This window comes from Rousettus aegyptiacus, unplaced genomic scaffold (genome assembly GCF_014176215.1).
Source record: "Rousettus aegyptiacus isolate mRouAeg1 unplaced genomic scaffold, mRouAeg1.p scaffold_m13_p_7, whole genome shotgun sequence".
NCBI lineage: Eukaryota > Metazoa > Chordata > Mammalia > Chiroptera > Pteropodidae > Rousettus > Rousettus aegyptiacus.
In genome coordinates this window covers 18,894,132-18,915,921 of record NW_023416310.1, presented here as the reverse complement: position 1 = coordinate 18,915,921, position 21,790 = coordinate 18,894,132, and the positions used below count along the sequence as shown (strand labels likewise).

Genomic DNA, 21,790 nt, shown 5'->3' with positions numbered 1-21,790 from the left:
TTTTTAAAAATGTGGTTTACCTGTGTGCATTTCAAAAGAAAATGCTTTTAAGTTGGCAAAAGCTCTACAAATCATAAAAGTTAGTTTGATGCAATATGGAACAATATACTTGAGAAAATTCTCAGGCAATTAAGAAAGCCCTTTGACATGAGCCATTTTAATAGGGATTAATCTATATTTTATAACATTACCTTAATCTACTGTCCTATAAGCATATACTGGTCAAGGATAAAGAGCCCCAGACCACATGTCAGGAGACATGTGCTGAGCTCCTGACGTGGATTTTGGTTCAATAAGACTCTTGGAAGCTTGTTTTCTGTTTACTTTGATGTATACATAGTCCTAAGCAACCGATGACCACACTTTCATCCTGGGCACGTAAAGGAAAATGAGGAGCATTAACTGGATATCCCACAAAATAACAAAAACAAAATGTGGTATCACATACGAGTACTAAAGCAGGCATCAGTAAACTGGACTTATGACCTCGGCTCTATTTAGCCACAGGAAAGTCACTCAGCCAGTCAGTCTGGGCTTCAACGTCCATCATTTGTAAAGTGTTGGCGCTGGGCTCAATGATCTCTGAGGTTCCCCCTGCTTGTATGACTCTGTTGTACGGTGCAGAATAAATTAAGCAAAAGCACTCAGGACAGTTCACATTTAACTAAATAGTTTTATCTACTGCCTAGTTAATGTGCGTCCATGCTGATATTTAATATCTGACTACTTAGAGGTGGCCAAAAATATTCCAACCAGAGAAAACAACAAGAAAACTCTGCTGCCCAGTCATGCGTCAGCAAAGAAGTTAGTACTGCTAGGTATGTGTGTGTGCTTGCGTGCGCACTCGTGTAGACAGGAGGTGACCAGCACGGAGACCATCAGGTGATCCGTAATGCAATCCAATCTCCTCTGGAGTTCATTGCGAACGAATAGAAGGGGAAATGTTCCATAAAGTTTAAATCGTAGTGAAGCGATTCTTCACTAAACCTTTACATCTCCACACAACTGGACGGAGTAGGCAGAGGCGTTCACCATGTGACCTGCACCTGCTAGGCTAATGAGCAAAACAACTCAGTTTTCTAAAGAGCCCAAAAGAATGCTGAATCCATACTGATCAAATCAGTGATATTTACCTTGACAAAAGGTGTTGTTAACCCGCTTATAACCTTGTAGACATTCCATCATTTGGTTATATCCATGATAAGCTGTAAGAGAAGAAATAATTCTTTATTACTTGTTTAAATTCTTAGAATCCTAAACTACCCTATGTGATAACCAAAGCCATTTAAGGCATCAGTGGTCTTATTTCTAAGATACAAGTCAATGTGTATTAATTTCTTTCACATTATCCTGTTTTCCAGTATACTTCATTTTTTTTTTCAGTAAAGTCCCAATTACTTGTCAGTAAATGCTGATCATGTTAAATGAATGGATCATAAGACTGTTTTATATTTTCTGCCAAATAGTGATTCATTATTTTTATTACAAAGGATCTCTCCTTCCCCAATGCTTTGCTACAGGCATTTGAATTATAATAGGTACGGTGACTATATGTCCTATTCTGCTTGGGACAGTCCTGAATTACACCTGTTGTTCCAGCCAAGTTCATTAATAGCACTCCATTTCACTCTCAAAATTGTCCAAAGTTAGACGACAAATTATATGCTTGCCTCAATTGCAGGCTCATGTATTCTCGTTATGAGCTGATTCTTGCTAATATGAACCTGGAAAGAATAAGAGGTGAGAAGAAGCTGGGAGATGAAAGCAGCTGCTGTGATATGGCTCATCACTCAGAAAACTCTTCGACAATACAAATGTTGCAGTTTCCAATTTGCCAGCAAAATCCTATTCACTGAAATTTGAACACTCTAAAGTGAGACCCGAGAGACTCCTTGGCACAGCAGATAGAGCATAAATTCTGGGACCAAGCAGACCTAGGTTCAAATCTTGGCTCTGCCTATCGATAGCTCTACAGCCCTGGGAGACACACTCCTGGGTTTCAAAATGGCAATTGTGTACAACAGCAGTATCACATCCACTGAGCAGGTCAGGGTAGTCGTGGAGTTTAGAGACCATTTATGCAAATGCCTGCAATAGTGCCTGACAAAAGTAAGCACTCACTAAATGACAGATGTATTAAGAAGATAACAATCAACAGAAAATGGGCCATAATCAAAATAGAACAGATGGTTAGACCACTAAAAAGATCTCATCAAGGAGTAAAAAGGGAAAGCTGGAAGTGAAAAAAGAAATCTTCTTATGGAAAATAAAGTTATTTTGCTCCTAGCACATGTTCTTTATTCTTACCACTAATAAAACGGGGTGAATATTTACTAGTCGTGTTCCCCTCCTCCTTCACTTCCTTTCTTTGCCATAATTCCCCTCTCCTCAGATCCTTTGGAATGCAGGAAAACGGTTCAAGCGGTTAAGGTTAAAGCGAGGAGTCTTGGATTAGTGGGCTAAAAGAAGGGAGAGGTTGGCACAGGGGGAGTTCAGCATTTGGCTCTTTGGCAGCTTGTCTAGTCTTTACCCGTATAACGAAGACACTCTGGAGTAGGCTGCCTACAGAGATTGTGGGCTCTCTGTGAATTGTTCAAAGCCAAAAGAGAGGTAATAACTTGTTTTAAAAGTTTCAACAGTCATCTACCTCGAGGCAGAGAGTTAAGCCAGATGATCTCTTAAAAATCTTCCCCAGCTTTGGATTTGATGTTAATTTTCTCCTAAAATCTTTTAAAGGACAAGTGACTTACTCATGCTTAGTAGATTTTTAATAGATTACAGCCTATTTAATAAAATCACTTGCAGATTTAAAATTAAGTTTTTACAGTAAAAACATCAACAATGAAGTCTTTCTGGATGTGCCTAAACAAAAACTTCGAACATTAAATAAAAGTCATTTGAAAACTGAAGACTGAACTACTTTGAGTGAAAAAAAAAAAAAAAAAAGGCATGGAACACAAAACCATAGCATATAAAGCCAAGGAAAGTCTGCTTTCTTCCAAAACGAATATGATTTAGAGAGTAGTACCAACCAAGGAAAGGAAAATTTTTAAATGACACAGGAAGAATGTGACCCCGAGTGTGTTTCTTGGGAGTGAGTCATTTAGTTTGGTGCAAACGGAGTAAATGTCAAAATGTTAATAGTTTACTTCATTCATAATCCACATTGCCTTTCCTGAAGTGGAATCAATTTCTTCAATTTTATACATTAAATGAGCAAACATATTAATTTACTTTCACCAGCCCTTCGTTAAAAGTTAGCAACTTTGTACTTTCATATTCTAAATTATTATCGACATTAAAATATAGAGCTAACGAAACCATATAATGCAGTAAGTTTATCCCCAGATGACAGAATTCAAGATAAAAAAGATAAAAGGTCAGGAGCAAAAGTTAGGGATTAAAAAGTAAATACAAACAAAAAAAATCTATAATTTCCTTTACCTATAACTGGCTTGCAATTTTGGGATTTAGAAAAGAGAGGAAAGAAAAGAAGCTAAGCAAAAGATACATGGAGAAGGGGAGAAATAAAAAAGAAAAAGAAAAGATGAGAAAAGTATTAGAGAAGAAAAACTTAGCTCCAAAACTAATATGTAAAAGCTGGACTTCTTTCTTCAGTTCTTAGACCTACCGGTGAGAAACATACCACCCTCCACAATATTCTTACAGACAAACATACACAATCACTGAAGGGTAGGCAGTTTTCAATTTTTTAAAAAAAAGGCCATGCTCCTTCAACATTTTAGATATAAGCTCTCATTCCATGATCCATAACACCTAACAGCAAATGAGAGCTGAGAGTCAAACTCGGGTCTATCTAACCCAAACTCCATGCCTTTAAACCATACCGAATATCTCCTAGATATCCCTTTGATCAGGTTCCCAACATAATTTTAGGCAAATGGACCTTTTAGTGAGGGGGGACCATCACAGCCAACTTGCTGGGGATCCACATTGTCGATCATTATCAAATCTACCTAGAAAGTCCACTAGGGACATTTTCTCAGTACCGAATGCCCTTATTTATGTGGCCTTTTCCCCCTAAATAAAGGGAAAAATTCATTTATTATAAGAGACTTTAATGAGTGTTTCTACAGTGGGTCCTCTAAAAGAATGTAAGAACAATATCAACAAAAGAAGTGAAATTTACTTTAGGCGTCAAAAGATTTAGAGAACATGTAAGTTTCACAGACAAGGAAGTGAGTACAAATGAGAGACAATTATTTAAAACAAGTTATTATGACAGAAGAATAGTATATAAGACAGACATGAGGAGGAGAGATTCCAAGGTGGCAGCTTCTAGATTTAACAGGGAGGTTTAAAAGGTAGCTGAGAATATCAATTGAATCAACACATGTTTAAGAAGAGTAAATAAAAATTATTCAGTTGAAGCAATGACAAATTCCTTGCAGCATAAAGTATTTTAGAAAACTATAAAAATCTTTAGTGAAACAAGGCAAAGAACGATGACTGAGAAAAATATCACTTGCTTTCTTGGCAAAAACATGATGAGTAAGTGCAAAAACACTCAATTTAAAATAAGTTACCTCTGTCTTCCTAAAAAATATTACAAATCAGTTATCCTGAGTTAATGCTACATTCAAAAACTAAAAATACAAACTATAATTGGGAAGAAAGTAACAGAAAGATGTAAGTCTAAACTTATTCAACTCAATGGGTTCTGAAAAATAGATTTTCTAGACTAATCAAAACATGTGGGTGTCAGTATAGAGTCATGTCACTGAGATCTGTGATAAACAGTGACTAAGAATAAAATAAGAAGGTACTGTCTGTGTCCTAGTACCTTCTGAGCTTTTTTTTTTTTTAAGCGAAATTTAAAAACTTATGCTATAATGAAAACTACAACAGAAATTGTGGCTGTTAATACAAATTTGATTTAAGGAATTCCACCTAAGAAATGACAACAGCACTGACTTTAATTATCATTTTAAAAGCTATCTTATTTTTGCCCTCCACCTGAGAAAACAACCTATTTTAGCATATCACCTCTTAAAAGGCTTTTAAAAAATATGTAATCCAACTGAAGAAGGCAATTGATAACCGTGCTTAAAAAAACAGAATCGATTTAAAAGCTTTCTCGGACTTGCAAATCTTCTGGAAATGTAAAGTATTGTGCTACATTCTGTAATTCAGTAAGAGTTCTTTGAAAATCTATTGCTGCTTCACCATTAAAACAGTAAACATCAGGAAACAGATAGGTTACATTAACCTGCAAAGGAATGATGAAACTGTGTCACTTACAAGGCTTCTTGGGGCATTTCTGGCATTTGTGAAAGCCCCAGGAGGTACCCACGGTTCCACAGCAGTCCTCCTGCTTTGAAAGGCCGGGGAGCGCTTTGCCACACTGCAATGATGAGGTGTGAAATATGCAGGTTAATTGAGTGCAAGATGCCCGGCTTTAGAGCACTTCATTGTAATGTGTTTCAGCCACATGACAAAACAGTTCCCTTGTTATCAACAGAATTATACAGGGGCAGGGGAGGGGGCGGGGGACTCTAAAACTTCAAAACAAAACACCAGAACAGAATCAAGACGACACTAAAATGAACCAGCATATTTTCCAGAGCTTCTTGGCATTTTTATAAGAGTCTTATGAAAATCTGTCACTGCTTGGAGCACTTTATAAAACTTAAGTTTCCAATGCTTCCCTGCCTCCCACCCTTAGTAAGAACTTGAAAACTTACAAGATCAATATAAACCATTAAATTTTTAGTTTTAACTGTTAAATCTCTCCTGTGGATCGTCAGGGAACAGAGCTAGGAGGGTGGGGTGCGTATGTAAACCTGGAGAACGTGGCGCCGGTCCCATCTACAAGGGGCTTTTGATTTTCCTATAACACCAAAGCCTGGGTGAGGAAAGAACAGGAAGGGACAGTACAAGAAGCGGTCCTAGGCTGAGCCAGATCAGCTCTGGCGAAGTCAAAGGCTCCAGGTGGCCAAGGCTCCGACCCAGGGAGGTTAGCTGAGCTAAGAAGGTGCGGGCAGCATTAAGCAAGACTAGCAGGCAGCAGAGTGAGGCTGAGAGGCTAGTGGAGCTACTCGAGCTGTCCAATGTAAAGACCCATCTCACCACCCCGAGCAATCACGGGAGGCCAGAAGAGGCTGAGAGGCCGGGGCCCGAAGTGAGACCAACTGGATGGGTCGAGAAGGGCCGAGAAAAACAGATTCTGCTCTGTGTACCGATCTGAGGCCAGTCGTGCAGGGACAGCCAGACGACTCCGCGCCCCTACAGTGCAGGCTAAGCCCACAGCCCGTACCTAAGGGGTCGGCCAGTCTCTGCCTTCTTCTGACTCAAGCTCTATAAAATCCTCCAAATGGTTTTGAGAGTCATCTTCCCAAGATGAATCTGATCACGTTACTATTTTACTGATGAAAAATCTTCAGTGAATCTCACTGTCTGAAGACTACAAACTCCCTAGCATGATACAGAAGGTCCCTCCTATTCCCGCCTTAGACAATTTTTCTGACTTTCTCTCTGTCCCTCTCCACCTCCTACACCCGTCCTTCAGGCATCCCAAAGGACTCCATATTCTAAACAAACCGAGTCTTTCCAAAAGTTGTTTCTTCTCTCTCTACTGGTCCCCCGTTTTTCTTTCCCTGGAGAAGCTTTCTTCATCCCGTGAGCCGCAGCTCTGAAGAACCATCACATGAAGCTTCGTGTCTGCTCAGTTTAAGTTCCTCCCTCCTTTTAATTCCAGGACACTTTCTACACAGTTCCTCCGTCTCCACTATGCATTTTAATGAAAATGCAAATGTATTTTATTCATCTTTATGTCCCAGATGTACAGTACACATAGCAAATGCTCTAGAACTGTGGAAGGAAAGAGGAAGAGAGGGAGGGAGGGAGGAAAAAGTCGCAGGCCACCCAGGCAAGCAGTGGCTTTGTGAAAACCAACAAAAATTAACAAATGAGCACAGGCTAGTGAGTGGAACATGGTGACAGTAGCTCCAGACAGGTGCTGAGCCTCAGGAGGGTGGCAGGTGGTAGAAACGAGTCACCTGGCAGGAACCCAGGGACAGTGCCTCTTTCCCACCAGGTCCAGGCACACGGCAGTCTGACTGAGGCTGTAAGTGACTAACTGTCCAAATTGTAACACAAGACCAGAGATGGCCCAGCGCAGTTCATGAAGTTTTAGTCACATCATAGCTTTGAAGTCCTTAAGTTTCTTCACGGTTTTTAATGCTTTCCACGGGATGTTGTGTACTCTCCCAAAACGGTACATGATGGGAGAGGAAGGGAGAGGGAACAACAACAAAACGGAGAATCTGAGAGGGGAAAGAAAAACACATGCTGGCTGGATTCAGGTAGCGTCCAGACTCCTTCGGCTTAATCGCAGAATGCTTAAATCCTGCAATACGAAGCAAGGAAGAAGGAAGGGGAAATGATGCTCCAGGCATAAGACTAGAAACAAAATGGTTCTGTCGAGAACACAGAGGTCTCCACTGCTGCAGTCCACTGCCAAAGTGTGCTTAGGGGTTACTTCCAGTTTTACCAATCAGATTTACGTAGGACACCAGCGCACATCACATGGAGATCATTCCTGTACCAGACTCTTTAGGTTCTTCCCTTAATCAAGCAAAACTCTCAACACTTGCTCATTTTATATGCCCAAAATTTTAGTAGCAGTTAAAATCCAATTTTCACCTTGGATTCCTAGAATGTTTTATTTGGTACGGCAAAAATAAATCATTTCTCTCTACAAGGGCCTCAGAAAAAGGTACAAGGTTTTCATTACAGGGTTCGGGCTGCTCCGTCCCATGGCTTTGTTTTTGCAGGTCCACAGCCAAGAGCAGCACAAGCCATCCAAATCGATTAAATAAATGGCAGTGTAGGTGGTACCCCGACACTGTGTGTTCTTCTCAAAACTGGGTTTGCACAGTCTGAGAACAGGCTGCAGGGGATGAAGGCAGGCTTACACCAAGGCACGAAGGTGATGCATGCCCTGCTAGTTATTTAACTATGAAGAGCCTTCGACATGCAGCCAGACACTCCAACGGGGGTGATCTTTGCAGCCATATGCAGGCTCTCATGCAAGAGGACTCTGCACCGCCAGGTGTTGCCTGGAGGTCGGAGATATCTAGAGCGAAAAAAAAAGGTCAAGGAAGGATCGTCTGTCCTCCATACCAAAAGGCCACAGTAGAGAGAACCACACAGAACAGGATTCAGAATTCTGAATGCCTGTCTCTCAGACCGGTAGATTCTGCTTCCCCGTGAGACATAATCACATGGACACAGACTGATTCTGCCTAACTGCATTTTTATGCCTGGATTGGGGTGATTATTACAAGTTAAAAACACAAATGGAATTTCTCCAATGTGACTCATTCACTACATTTTCGGAGAAAGCCAGTTTCTTATTTCAAGGCATAGCTTATGTATAAGCAATCCAGGAGAAGTGTGCTAAATTTACAACCCAATCTTTAGCTATTTCAAGTCAGAAAGAAAAATCTATCTTGTCGAGTGGACTCCTGATTAGTGGACACTATAACTCCACACATCCAAGCGAGGACTCAGCAAATGTGTGATCCACATAGAGGGCTACGAACAGAACAGTGAAGGTTCAGGCACCCAGGTCCTGTGAGTATCAACTGAATAAAGTAGAAATAATAAGACTACATGCAGCTACGATGGCAGAGTTCAGATATGTAAAACAACCTTGTTGCTTGAAGCCAGTTGCATGATGAAAGTATTAATAGGACTCAAGGCTGCAAATCACAGGATGAGAGCATTTGACTCATTAAGCAGGAGGCCTTTTCAACAGTTAATGCTCCTCAACAATGGAAAATGCTGACATCTTCACTGGGAGGAGAGGCTGGATGACCATCCTTCAGGAACGCCCAGGATATAAAGCAGATGACTTCTATGATTTTGGCAGATCTAGGGTTCTATGTTCAGTATATACAGACATATATTTGAGTTTGGAAATGCAAAACCACACTAGGGCCAATCCCGGGTACCTCTGTTGCTCTCACGTCTGTAAGAGGACCATGACTTGGCAGATGTACTTCTAACCATCTCTTTGGTCTGACTTCCTCCCTCATCAACATCTCCAGGCATGCTTACCCCAGTCTGAGCCTCCTCCTATATGATTATGCAAACTAGATGGAGTAGAGAAAAATAGAAACACTTCTGACCTCAAATAACCAACACACTGACTATAATTCTTAGAAAATAGGGTGTGTAGAAATAACTCATTGACCCCTCCTATCCATCTGTTTTAGCGTCATGCCTCAGAAGGTAAGGCTATTCAAGAATCATTAGAATTACTACACAAATGTCCAAGTTATAAAATTTATAACATAAAATCTTCATAAGCAATGGTGTGAAAATCTTTAATTTTGAAAAGTTAAGAACAGATTTCAAGATAATGTAGTTATCTAGGTCTTGATCTGACTGAGAACACCTATCTGCAGACTTCAACCTCAATTTGAGGTAATTCCATAGCACTTTGCTGATACATAAAGTCATATTTGGATTGCCATTATTTTTAGAGTTCCCTATAAATGCCAGTTGCTTCAGAGATGAATAGTAACTTGAAGAGACTGTGACAAATATTGGAGTGTGGCTTCATGAGCTTGAATTTTCATATGTTAAAATTGCTGGTACCTACAAAATCCTCATTCCTAGAATGTTTGCTGCACTGTGCCAGATTCTGGGGAAGAAAGATCTGGCATGGGGGAAGGAGCATTGGACTGGAACCATTACACCTGAATCTAAACTCCAGCTCTCTCTGACGAGGAGTGAGATGTTCAACAGACTGTCCAGCCTCTCAGGGCTAGTAATGGAATGATGGGTGATCATCCCAACTTCAAAGGATTGTAGTGACATTAAATAATGCATGTCCAAGTAAGGTTGCCTTTACCCCATTAGCGCCTCTGTGGGGACCAGAAAAGGGGGACCTTTTGGGATTTATTCTGCACTAGGACATAGTGTTCAGTAAGCAGAGTGTAGGCTGGACCCCCCTCCGTCCCCTCAGCTGGTGACCTGTGTGTGTACAACCTATAACATGTTAAAGTGATGACCATTTGCTAGGCTCTCAGGATACATTGAAAGGAGTTCAGATATTTCACTAGTAAAAAGGGTACTCCATGAAGATGGCCACCAAACCAAAAACTACTGTTTAGTCTTGCTATGAAGGCATTTAAAAATGATATTGGAATACTCTTACAAATTATCTTTGTCACATATATGTAACTCATTTTGCTTTGTTATCCTTATATACTGAAGTATAAAATAATTTGGGTTTGAATAAAGACCATTTTCACAAAGAGTACATGGCACTGAGCCCAGGAACAAATAAATGAACCTTAAAATATTAAAGTAATACATAGTTTTTAAATGTTTCTAGAGATTGCGCTGAAGTAACACATGCAAGAGAGAAAGCTGATTCACTGCAACTCTTACAAGAATACAAAAGGCTGTGTTTAGGCAAGAACTGAAACAAGACGGTGACTCAACCACTGTACTGGGGAGAGAGAGATTCCAGAGAGATGGAGCAACTCTCACGAAGGCCAGGACCCACCACCAACTGGGAGAAGACCCAGGGGATGGGTGGGTAGCAGAGGGACAGACAAAGGCAAGCCAAATACAAAGGAACAGAGAGTGAGTAGGGAAAGTCAGAGAATAAGATGGAGCTAAGCCATGAAGAGCTTTTCAACCCTAAAGTTTTGATTTGTAGCTGATTATCAAAATTACTCAGGAGAGAGGGGAAAGGAAGCATCCCAATTCCTTTTCCTACAGCAAAACATTTTGGATTGCTTCCAGTTAAGTACTGGGTGTCTTCAAAGTAATGGCGAACACAGAAATATTGATAAAAATGAAAAGAAAGAGGAGGAAAAGATTGCTTTTATGAAAGTATAGTTTTTTACATCTGCTACTTCCCCTCGACAATGAGAAAAAAAAAACTATTGGGATAGAATATATCAGTGATTGGAGAAAAAAAAGGAAGAAATTATATGTAAGTTAAACATGATCAGTAATCATCAGAGGGAAAAAAATGAATTTGGATAACTGTTAAAGGCTCATTGGCTATTCTTCTCCTCAAACAACAGAAGAGAATTTTAAGTTCAGCAAAAATGAGCTCTTTCCCCAACGAGAGAGAGATATCCTAACACAAAGCAAACATGCATCTCCATGTCCAGCAGTGCTGGAGCTTTATGACTGTGCAATTGACCTTCCCATACAATCGTGTTCCCCGTGGGCCCAGTGAAAAGCAGTGTGAGGATGACCTGTAACTGGGAAAATGGTAAGAGCACAGCTTTAGAAGTTGGACCAACATGAGTCCAAATCCTCACTTGACCAATTACCATCTACGTGACCACAGGCGAAACTCTCGAACTCTGCCTGCTTCCCCCTCAGTAAAATGGAACTAAAAATGTCCATTTTACAGAGCTCTTAAGGGGACTGAGATGATACATAGGAGACATGCTCTACATGAAACACCCACAGCACCAATATTACAGACTCTTTCCACGAGGGCCCTCATTTAAAAACGTGAACAAAGGACCGAGGAGTCTAATAGTTGCTTGACCATATGATGTCGCAAAGTCAACTTACAGAGAAGACGTGTGTAAAAAACAAATAATTAAGTTAGATAGAGAAACGAGAAAAGTAGGATATTCTTAAGATTTTGCTAAAAATGTTCAGGTTTTCACAAAAGTGCTCTGGCTCGTAAAGAAGTGTTCAAAAATAAATGTTGTAAAGGATTTGTAATTATACGGATTTCATTTTAATTCTACCCTAGAAGCACAACATGGTACCTCTGAATTACAATAACTCAACCAGTTATTAACACTGTTCAAGCAGCAGGTGATTTCACTTTGGGGACATGAACATCCTCCCGGTAAAGCACGATGTCTTAGTGCAAGAAGACCGAGACCACAAAGCCAAACCAGAGGAGCCCACCCCGCATCCCCTCCCTGCAAGCATCCAAGGCCTAATTATAAAGCACTGGAGAACGCAGAACTTCCTGAGACAGGTCCCAGAGAATGTATCTGCCCTTCCACGTTCAGCTAGTGTTACAGACTGAATATTGAGATGCCCCGTTCCCCCCAATTCATATGTTGAAGCCTTGACCCCTAATGTGAAGGTGTCAGGAGGGGAGAGCTTTGGGAAGTAATTAGGTTTAGATGAGGCCATGAGGTTGGAGCCCCCATAATGAGATTAGTGTCCTTATGAGGAGAGGAGACCAGAGTTCCTTCTCTCTCTGCCATCTGAGGGCACAGCAAGAAGGTGAGTGTCTACAAATCAGGAAGACGGGCCTACCAGGAAACCATTCTGTCGGCACCTTGATCTCACACTTACAGTCTTCGGAGCTGTGAGAAAATAAATTTTGGTTGTTTAAGTCACCCAGTCTATGGGTTTTTTTTATGGCAGGCACAGCCAGCTTATACAGATAGCAATGGTTTCTTGTGACACCTCTATGCCCAGAAGAGATGGAAATAGTAGAAAGAACACTGGCGTAGGAGCCGGAAACGTGTTTTGGTCCTCACCAACCGCAAACTCAGTATGAGGTGTGAGTCAAACTGATGTCCTTCTCTGCACTTTAACATCCTCACCAATAAAGTTTCAAGGATGGACTAGTTGCTAATAGTCATTGATGTGCCTAAAATCTACGATCCTATTACGAAGGCTCTAGTGCGTGGGTGAGGGTATCCTGGAAGCTATGGTGGAATGGTGTCCTGTGTCCGGGCAATCCTGTGAAGGTCACTGTTCCTGAAATGCCACACTAGACTTCACGATGCTGCACGTTGCCTCCTCCTAACATCACACCCTGAGACCTGGACCAACTCCGCCAGTGGTAACCAGCATGAGCCTCCTCTTCTCATGTTCGCCCCTTTCCTGCCAGCCTAGACTCACAGAAAAGGCAGCTCCAGCTTCCTGAAAGCCACCATGGCTACTGAACAACTCCTTTATAGATGACCCTGTAATAACTAATCCTAATGAATTATATATGATTATCAATCGGCAAATATCAGAAATCATTCAAGATGGTCGTAACAGAAATGCAGATTTTGTGTGACTTGGGCTGTGACTCATTACAAAGTCACATTACGGTCAGTCAACTCACATTGCACAGAAATCCCGTAAATTATTCCACCTGTGCATTTGCCATGCTCACCTCCCAACACATCCAGGAGTACGTTATTCCAATGTTCTGCCATAAAACTTTGAAGTATTCTGGCAAACAGAAGTTACAATCTCAGTACTAGGAATCTGGTTGAGGACTGTGAATCCCATTTTTGGAAATCTTGATTTCTCTTCATAAAAACCAGAATGAGATCCCTTATGGGAGAAAGTTCTCACTGGATGTAAGAGGCTGGACTAATCCAAACCCCTGTCATGGCCCTTCTTTGTTCATACCATCAGCCTTTTCGCTCCGATATAAACACATCTCCACTCTGGCAAAGTGACTTCTGCCCATCTTCTGAGTGAAATGGTGTGCTTTTAGCCTCTGGACCAACTACGGTTCCAAATTAAACTGGAAAACCTTATGAGAGCTCTTCGGCGTCCATGTACCAGAACGTTAAATGTGTTTATCTCCACGTGCCAATAAGAAAGAGGTTCCAAATCTCTGAACTCTATCACTAATGCAGCTACGGCAACGTATTCGATCAACTTGTTCTAAAGGTCCGTGGTCATAAAGGAGAATATTGTATGATGGAGCACTGGCAGGGTAACAGGCATTGTCTCATAAGAAGAGGAAAACGCTTAAATACTTCCAGATTTTCTAAAAGAACTTGTAAAAAATTTGCTTTGGCTTGGGCAGAACATTCTTTATAGGCAAGTTTTTTTTTTTTTTTTAAATCCACCCAGCTTTCTTTTATTAGAGTAATTAAAACAATGTTGGGCATTTTAGGGTATCTGATTCAACCATAATCCTCTGATATTTCAGGCTATTGATTTTACAAAGCATTGACTGTGACTAGGGCACTAACTGATGGAAATGAATCCACATCGATTTCTGAGAGTGTATTTGTTCAAAGACTGCCGAAGCCAAATCATGGGCTTCAAGGAATTCCAGACAACTACTTTAGTTTATGAAACAGTATTCTACAAGTTACACTAAGGCAAAAAAGGTTTTAAAGTAACATACGAAAGGGAAAAATTCTTAAGCGTGAAACTTCTGAGTCTACTTGACATCTTTTCTAAAGAAATGACCGAAGTTGGGCTGCCTACTTTCTCCACTTCGACAATGGTTTGAGCGTTTCAAAAGTCAAGTCTACAGGTTGTGATATGAGTGTGTCTTGCTTTTCTTAAATCGCAGAAATAGGAATTGAGTATTGTCATGACTATATTTCTGATATGCTAATTCCCCGTAGCCTTACCTTGCAGCAAAATAACACAAAAATTTATGATGTGTCATAAATTCTAGTACCAGATGGTGAAAATATAAAATTTATTCTAAAGTCCCTTACCAAGGATGTGTCTAAAAAGAAAGATTCATGTTGAAGGGGAAAATGAAGATGGGCATATTGGCATGTTTATCATTGCCATGGCAACCAGATCACTCCCAAATGATGAACATATTTTCCCCAAGGCTTATTTCTACAACTGTATTGAGAGAAATTTTCTATATTAAGCTTCAGTGTTTATCAGTTTCCTTTTAGTCAATGCAGATATACTGAAAGGAACATAAAAATATTTTGGGCCTCTTAGCACTATATAAATTCTAACAGGTGCCTCGTTTGGTTAAGCCTTTAGTTTTCTGTGTCTTATCCAAGCATATAGAAATCAAAACTAATAATTACTTGTGGTTTGCTTGCAAGTAGTGTATGAAAACTGAATGCCACAGGTCATGTTAATAGTTTTCTTTTTGTTGTTGTTCCCTGCAAGCGGTGACTCAAGTCTGTCTTGACCACGTGGTGGGAACATTTACTGCTCGCCTAAGAACCACGTGCTTCCCCCCACGTCCCAGCTCCCCAAACGCATCAGTCAGCTCTGGATGGCATAACAAAATACCATGGACTGGGCACACTTTAACAACAGACATTCAGTTCTTCACAGTTCTGGAGGGTCAAAATCCAAGATCAAGGTGCCAGCATGGTTGCTTCTGGTAAGAACTCTCTTCCTGGCTGGAGGGAGGTGCCATCTCATCGTGCCCTCAACAAGGTGAAGGGAGTGAGCTCTCTGATGTCTCTCATAAGAACGGCAAGGCCCCGCCCCTGTGACCCCATTCAGTCTTAATTCTCTCTTTGGAGACTATCTGCAAATATGGATACATTGGAGGTGAGCCTTCAACATACGAATTTTGAGGTGGGGCCATGATTCAGCCTGTAACTCTAATAGTTAGGCAAGGCCATGTAATGTAACGAGCTACGGGGGAAATGTAATGAGCGTCCCCTGAAGGACCTCTCCCCCTGCTGCAGGAACTGAGGCCATGTATGCTAGGTAACATGGTGGAACCACCATCGGCCTGAGTCTCCGAGTGACGTGTAGCGCAGAGCCCTCTGCTCACCTGTCAGACATCTAGTGTATACAGAATCTAAGCTTTTGTTGTGTTTATTACTGCAGCGCCATCTAGCCTAACCTAATACGTATATATTTACTGACTACTCATCTGTGCCCAGAACTGAGCTGAGTTCCTAAAGGCCCTGCCCTCTTGAAAAGGACAAACTTGTGGGGAAGAGAAAAATGGCATAAAATCAACAACTTTAAGGCAATTAAATTCAAAATAGTCTGATTGGATTCGGAAGGCAGTAAGAATTCAGGGAGGAGAGTGCCATGCGGATTGAATAGGGCTGGAAGGCTTTTTGGAGGAGCCAAGGCTTGAAATTTCTCAAGTCCGGGGGGATTTGAGAGGTCATTCTAGGTGTCAACTATATTTGACGGTTGTACAGTTTGCTCTTACTATAGACCTTATGCATATATTATTTAGCACCACAGCATCTAAGATTGTGGGAAAAAAAGAACGATGTCAAAATCATCATAATTGAAGTACTACGGGGCTAAAAGAGGCCTCAAAGGTCCACTCAGCCAAACCATTTATCTAAAAATTAAAGAAACTAAGGGCCAGAGATACGGTCAGTTTGCCAAAATGATAAAGAGCGCAATACAAGCCTGTCTCTACCTCGCTGAGCCGCAAGTTTGACTTAAGTAAACTGGAGATAAACATACCGACTTTTCTTGGTTTTGAAGTTTTTCTGACAGTCAAGTAAGGTCACAGATGTGAAAGTTCTCTATCAGCTATCAAGTTTATAAAAATACACCATCTTATTAGGACACCTACCCCAAAGCCAAGGAATGTTAAGACCATTTCCTTAACAACTCTGTTAAAGCTTGCACATTCAAAACCAGTCCCCCCAAGGTGGTCATCTCAAAGCACTGCTGTCTGCAACAAAATATTCAGAACTCCTGTGTCTGGATTTCAGAATTCTCTTCAGGGCTGAAGCCATGTTATTTAAAATATCCTCACTGGTGAGGAAATCTTTGCCTATTGGGTGCTAAATTGACCATTGGAAGCTTTCACATTCGTTGATAATACAGTAAATAAAGGAGCTGCAGAAGATCAAAAATAGATTTATTTTCATGTACCACTCACACACTGGTGGTTCTGAAACAATTCTCAAAACAGAAATTTTGAAAATGTGTGGACAATAGCAAAATCACTAGAGTAAATGCACAGTCTGATACAGACATCTTATTAAAACGGCATCTCCAATCTTATCCATAAATTATGTTCCACACAAGAGAGAAGAGAAAGAAAAAATGGAAGGATGAGGGACAAAAGGAAACAGGACTATCATCATTACAGGGGAAGGTACAGGGTAGAGAAGGGGAATCATTTTGTCATCTCTCGATATAGGGCTATGTTGCCTTTTTCACTACAACTTTTTGAGTCAGGTTCCAGAGAATTGGGTTTGTTGTTGTTGTTGTTGTTGTTGTTTAGGAAATCAGATGATTCTACTTCATTTCAGCAAATTTCAATTCCAAGGGATCATACAAAGCCAAGAAACATCAGACCCTAGAAATACCATCTGTGACTCTTTAAACATTTTTGTAATGTAGAGAGCCTAAATCAACCATCAATTCAAGCTATGACCTCTTAAAAACGACTTCCAGCATGCTCAGAACTGACATCTTCAAATGTAAAAACACAAGATCTTTCCACTTTGCCAGTATCAGAAACGATGTAACATACTTCCACTCGGAACTGCCCCATAATTATTATCAATGCCTATTCTTCTGCAAAAGCAGGAGTCTGATTATTAATGAGTATATTATGTTAGTGAGCCCTATAGGTATAAAATATGAAAATTTGATATCCCATGTCATGACAAAGGCATTTTCATTGCCGATAAAATGAAAAACATCTGAGAGAAGGGACTTGGGATGGACCAAAGGCGCATAAGCTTGCTTGTCCATTAAACAAGTCAGGGTAAGTGAACACTCGAAGCTAACAGACTCTTCAGTGTCCAGAAGACATTGGCCTGGGCAAAGCCTGGCTATTAGGCCGTAGGAAGGGTAATGTCTGGGTCATCACCCATTCTCTGAAGTACTCCACTGCAGTTCTAAGAATCTGTATTTTGATTACCCTAACAGCTCGGTCCCACGTTCTCAATCCAAATAAAACTAGCAGTCCTCCCCGCCACTGGCAGGAGCCCAGTGACATGCAGACATGTTCTCTTTCACATGCAGCATTTCCCCCCGCCTTGGATCCTCTCCCTGTCCTTACCGATCGTTTTGACTCCAGGGAAGAAGGCCCCTGTGTGAAGTCAGTCTGGCAGGGGTTGCTGGAGCAAGACCAGCCCACACTGCAGAGCTCCAGGCACCTATCACTGAGATGTGTGTCACACCTTCAGTGATACCTCTGCTGTTGACACAGGTAAGGTTTGGCAAGGATGGCCATTTCAGAGCCACTGGAGACAACCAGATTCGCTCACACTCAATTAAATATTTCTTAGATTATGCCAAAGGAGTACGTGAGTGGGACGCTGAAGAAAAACCCAGATGGCACAGGAAGTGCCTGGTGTTAATGACTTATTCCACCTGAAAGAAGCCAAACTTCAGTAAATGCAATCAGCACACCCCAACAGGGCCCTCTGCTCATGGAGAAGGCAGACATCTCGTAGCTCCAGGCCTGCCTTCCTTAAGCAATGCCCAACAGCATCTCTGCGTGATGAAGTTCACCTGGGAGGGCCCGCCCCTAAAAGGATGTGGGCTGAGGAAATGGGCAAGGGGAGAGGGCCACAGACACACCTGTGCCCACTGTTGCCCCAACATGGCTGACTCAGTTCTCCTTCCCACATACGGAAAAATGCATAAGTGAGAGGCAGGGAGTCTCTGGTGTTTTATAGTTATTCTTTCTTTAGACTTCTCATCCATTTACGTACTTAATGGTCTCAGTGTAGAGGAATAACCAATGTGAAAGTGTTAAAATGCTTCTGGCATCATCCCTATCAGAATAAAATCATTATTTCATCATAGCTTTAGGCCTCGCCATAGTAACACTCTTATAGTCAGGGCAGAGGAGATTCTGTGGAAATTAAAGAACAGATTTCTAAGCAGAACTTAATATCCCAACTCCCTTAACTGTACAATAAATGCACTTTGCATCATTGAGGAGAGATATTGAACGTCTACAGCCCATTTCTACAACTACATCTGTATCTATTCACCTACCTATATTTTTCCTGCCATGTGGAATTGACAGGCATGACATCTGTTTCCCTACTTTCCCATTGGCTTCTGTGTGGTAGAAACCAAGAAATATTTTTCTTCAAAGTCCTGTGACAGGAGTATTAAGACTTTTTAAAAAGTACTTTCAGCCATGTAATTAGGATACTTTCCACTTCAGTGAGCTCACACTTTCCTGTTAATTATTCCATTATGCTTATTTAAAAAAAAATTTTTTTAAAAACAAAAGCTAAGTGCATCTGTTTGGCCCTTCAGAAAATGTGTGTATTCCAGTGCTAAGGTTTAGGTCTTGATGATGTTATTAAATTTATCTGCCAAAAGAGACCCATCGCCAATTAAATAATCTCTTTTCGCCAATGGCCCATTTTGTTTCCATTTTTCCTGTCCAAAGAGAACTGTTGGAACAACTTCTGAAAGTTCTAGGGGATCCCAAACAGTTCTCATGTCACTTTAACTCGGTTTCGCCCCAGGTCTTATTATTTATGTGACCAATAATTAAAGGAAAGAAAAAATTTTCCAATGATTTCAAAATTTCACATCGAATACTAGTCCTTTCTTTTCTTCCTAATCCACATAAAGATTTTCCTCTATAGAATATACATTAGAGAATTCGGAATTTGTTTCTTATGGCTTTTTTTTTTTTTAAGTTACAGAGGATTTTATGGTTGCAAACTATAAGGGTGGGTTTGCGTATTATTTGACCATCTTTATCTGTGTAAGAGCACTGGACTAAAAATATCTGTTTACATTTACTTCCAAGTTTTCCAGTATTTTTGTTCTTCTGAGTTAATTCAGGTGTTTAGATGTGGAATTTTCTGCTCTTTTGGCATTTTCATTAAGGTCTTGAAGAATTTTTTTGTCTCATCTTATAATGCCTATGTCTAATGAAGGAGCACGTCCCCTTTTAACAAAGAACATATGATTGCACAACCAGGCAATGGCAGACACGGCATGGAAGCTGGACTCTGAACCCTACATATGATCCTGAACTCTCTTCGGATGAGGTCTTTTTATACCATCTGGCATCATTAGGTCATTATAAATATCTGTTTCCAGCAATTAGGCAATAAAAAAATGTTTGAAACCACCAAAAACTTAGATGTCAAAAAAAGTTTCAAATTTAGGTCACAGTTTAAAGCAAAGGGTGCCCCTGCACAGTGGGAAACGTGGATATATTCGATGTCCCCGTGGTGCAGAAACAGATTAGAGGTGTATTTTCTGAAATTTGGCCTCTCCTTGTAGGTGAAAACTAGCATGGAAATGTTCAAATTTTAAGCATATGAACACATGAGATTCTCCTGAAAGTAGCTGGTAATTGTAACCACTGGAGATGTAATCCTAACTTGATCTATACAGTGAGCAAACTCTCCAAAATGTTTTCAAATACATAAGATGTGCCACTGTTTAGCTCAGGTAGCAGATACCTATCTCTGTCCAAATTATGACTTGTCAAGTGCTTCAAACTTGATTTACATTAAAAAATCCCATTCCTTTAAACCACCCCATGTTCTATTAATTTCTAATCTTTAAATACTTTAATGATGCCTGTACCCAGCTCGATTCCCACAAAAATCAAAACTTTATGTGCTCTTAAGAACAAGAAATCATTTTGACGACTCTGAAAGATGAAACATCACTGTCTACAGCTAGAATGACACGCCCCTACACCGTTATCTTCACACCCTCGGTCAAAGTGAAAAACATTACAGTTATTTCTAATTCCATTATTCCTGATCTTTTTTCTTTACAATATATGCCCAAGAAATGTCTTCTGTTCTCATGAATCAGACTATCATCACGAGATCTAGTCACCGACCACTGGCTTATTTCTATTATCCTTCCTCACTGCGTCTCTTACATAGCATCAGATTCCCTGAATGATATCCAAGAATACATCATTCTTGATGTCAACCAATGATGGGGCTGCTTAAAACAAGATGTAGCTACTCATCTTCGCCTCACAACCCTCCCCCGAGGGTCAGTTAATCAATCACAACAAGTGTTTATCTGATTTCTGAAGCAAGGAAGTTCAGAATAGTCCAACTCATCACCATCTTTTTCTCCACAATGACCTATAATCAAATCCTAATGCTTGATTCTGCACAAAAGCCTCTACACATTCATCTGTTTATTTTCATCCTAGATCGGACCCTGGTCATTTCACAACTGGATCAAAGCCAACGTCTCTTTCTTGGCTTCCTCAAGTCTACCATTCCTGCATCCACCGACTCCATTTATTCGAAAGTTGAAACATTTATTTTCTAAAAATTTGTTAGATGTATTTAATTCATTAAAGTTACAGCTTTTACATTCAGCTTAAAATTATATTATTGTATAGGCATATCTCAGAGGTATTGCTGGTTCGGTTCTAGACCAAACACAACAAAGGTTAAGTGTAAAGGTCTGATCAGGTTCAGGTAAACATTTTTGGCAAGAATACTTTTAGGGTGACAAGTAGACTTCACACTGTATTACATCAGGAGGAACATAATGTCACTTGTCCCACTTTAAATAATTCTGAGTTTAATCCCTTGATCAAGGGGAATTCATGCTATCTTTACCCTGACACCAAGTCCTTTATATTGCACTATGTGTCAGGTTTAAGAGGCTTCCTATTTGTGCAAACATCTGCAAGGAATCCTGAACTATTTTATATTTCTGGTCTCTTCAGGCACTTCTTCCTCACCAATTTCTTGCAAAAGTCTATTTCCACTGTTTAATTATTCTCTCCCTTTTCTCTCTGAGTTTGGGTTCCTAACCAATCATTCATTTTCCTCCACCATCCATGTAGTTCTTGAAATTCTCCTTTATAAAGCTTCCCTGAATTTAAATACATCAATCGCAGTTCAAGCTAGGTTCTCAACTCCAAGCTTACCGTCCAATTATGAGAATGCGCCACAGAAACAAGGGCTCTTTCTGCCAAATTTGTCTTGTACATGACCTCTCACGGCAATTCATAAACATAGGTGCTTAGTGCTAACTCTATGGCACTAAAAGTCTCAATAGTCAAAATCTGCAGCTAATAAGTGTTCCCACAAGAAAAGCTCTAATGAGCAATTACGCAGTTGTTTTTGCCATTTAAAATCTATTTCTACCACCTTCTGTAGCTTTATATGCAAACCAACCACAGCAA

At 40.4% G+C, this 21,790-nt stretch overlaps 1 protein-coding gene across 9 annotated transcripts in view; it reads right to left on the bottom strand.

The window, feature by feature from the left end:
* LTBP1 (latent transforming growth factor beta binding protein 1) overlaps nucleotides 1–21,790 on the bottom strand; it is a 337,195-nt gene that overhangs the window by 136,794 nt on the left and 178,611 nt on the right. For all 9 annotated transcript variants that reach the window (XM_036224209.1, XM_036224208.1, XM_036224207.1 and 6 more), the window contains 2 exons: nucleotides 5,263–5,365; nucleotides 1,134–1,205 (listed from right to left, as the gene is read on the bottom strand). In XM_036224209.1, coding sequence (XP_036080102.1) covers nucleotides 1,134–1,205; nucleotides 5,263–5,365 — 175 coding nt within the window. The remainder of the gene's footprint in view (nucleotides 1–1,133; nucleotides 1,206–5,262; nucleotides 5,366–21,790) is intronic.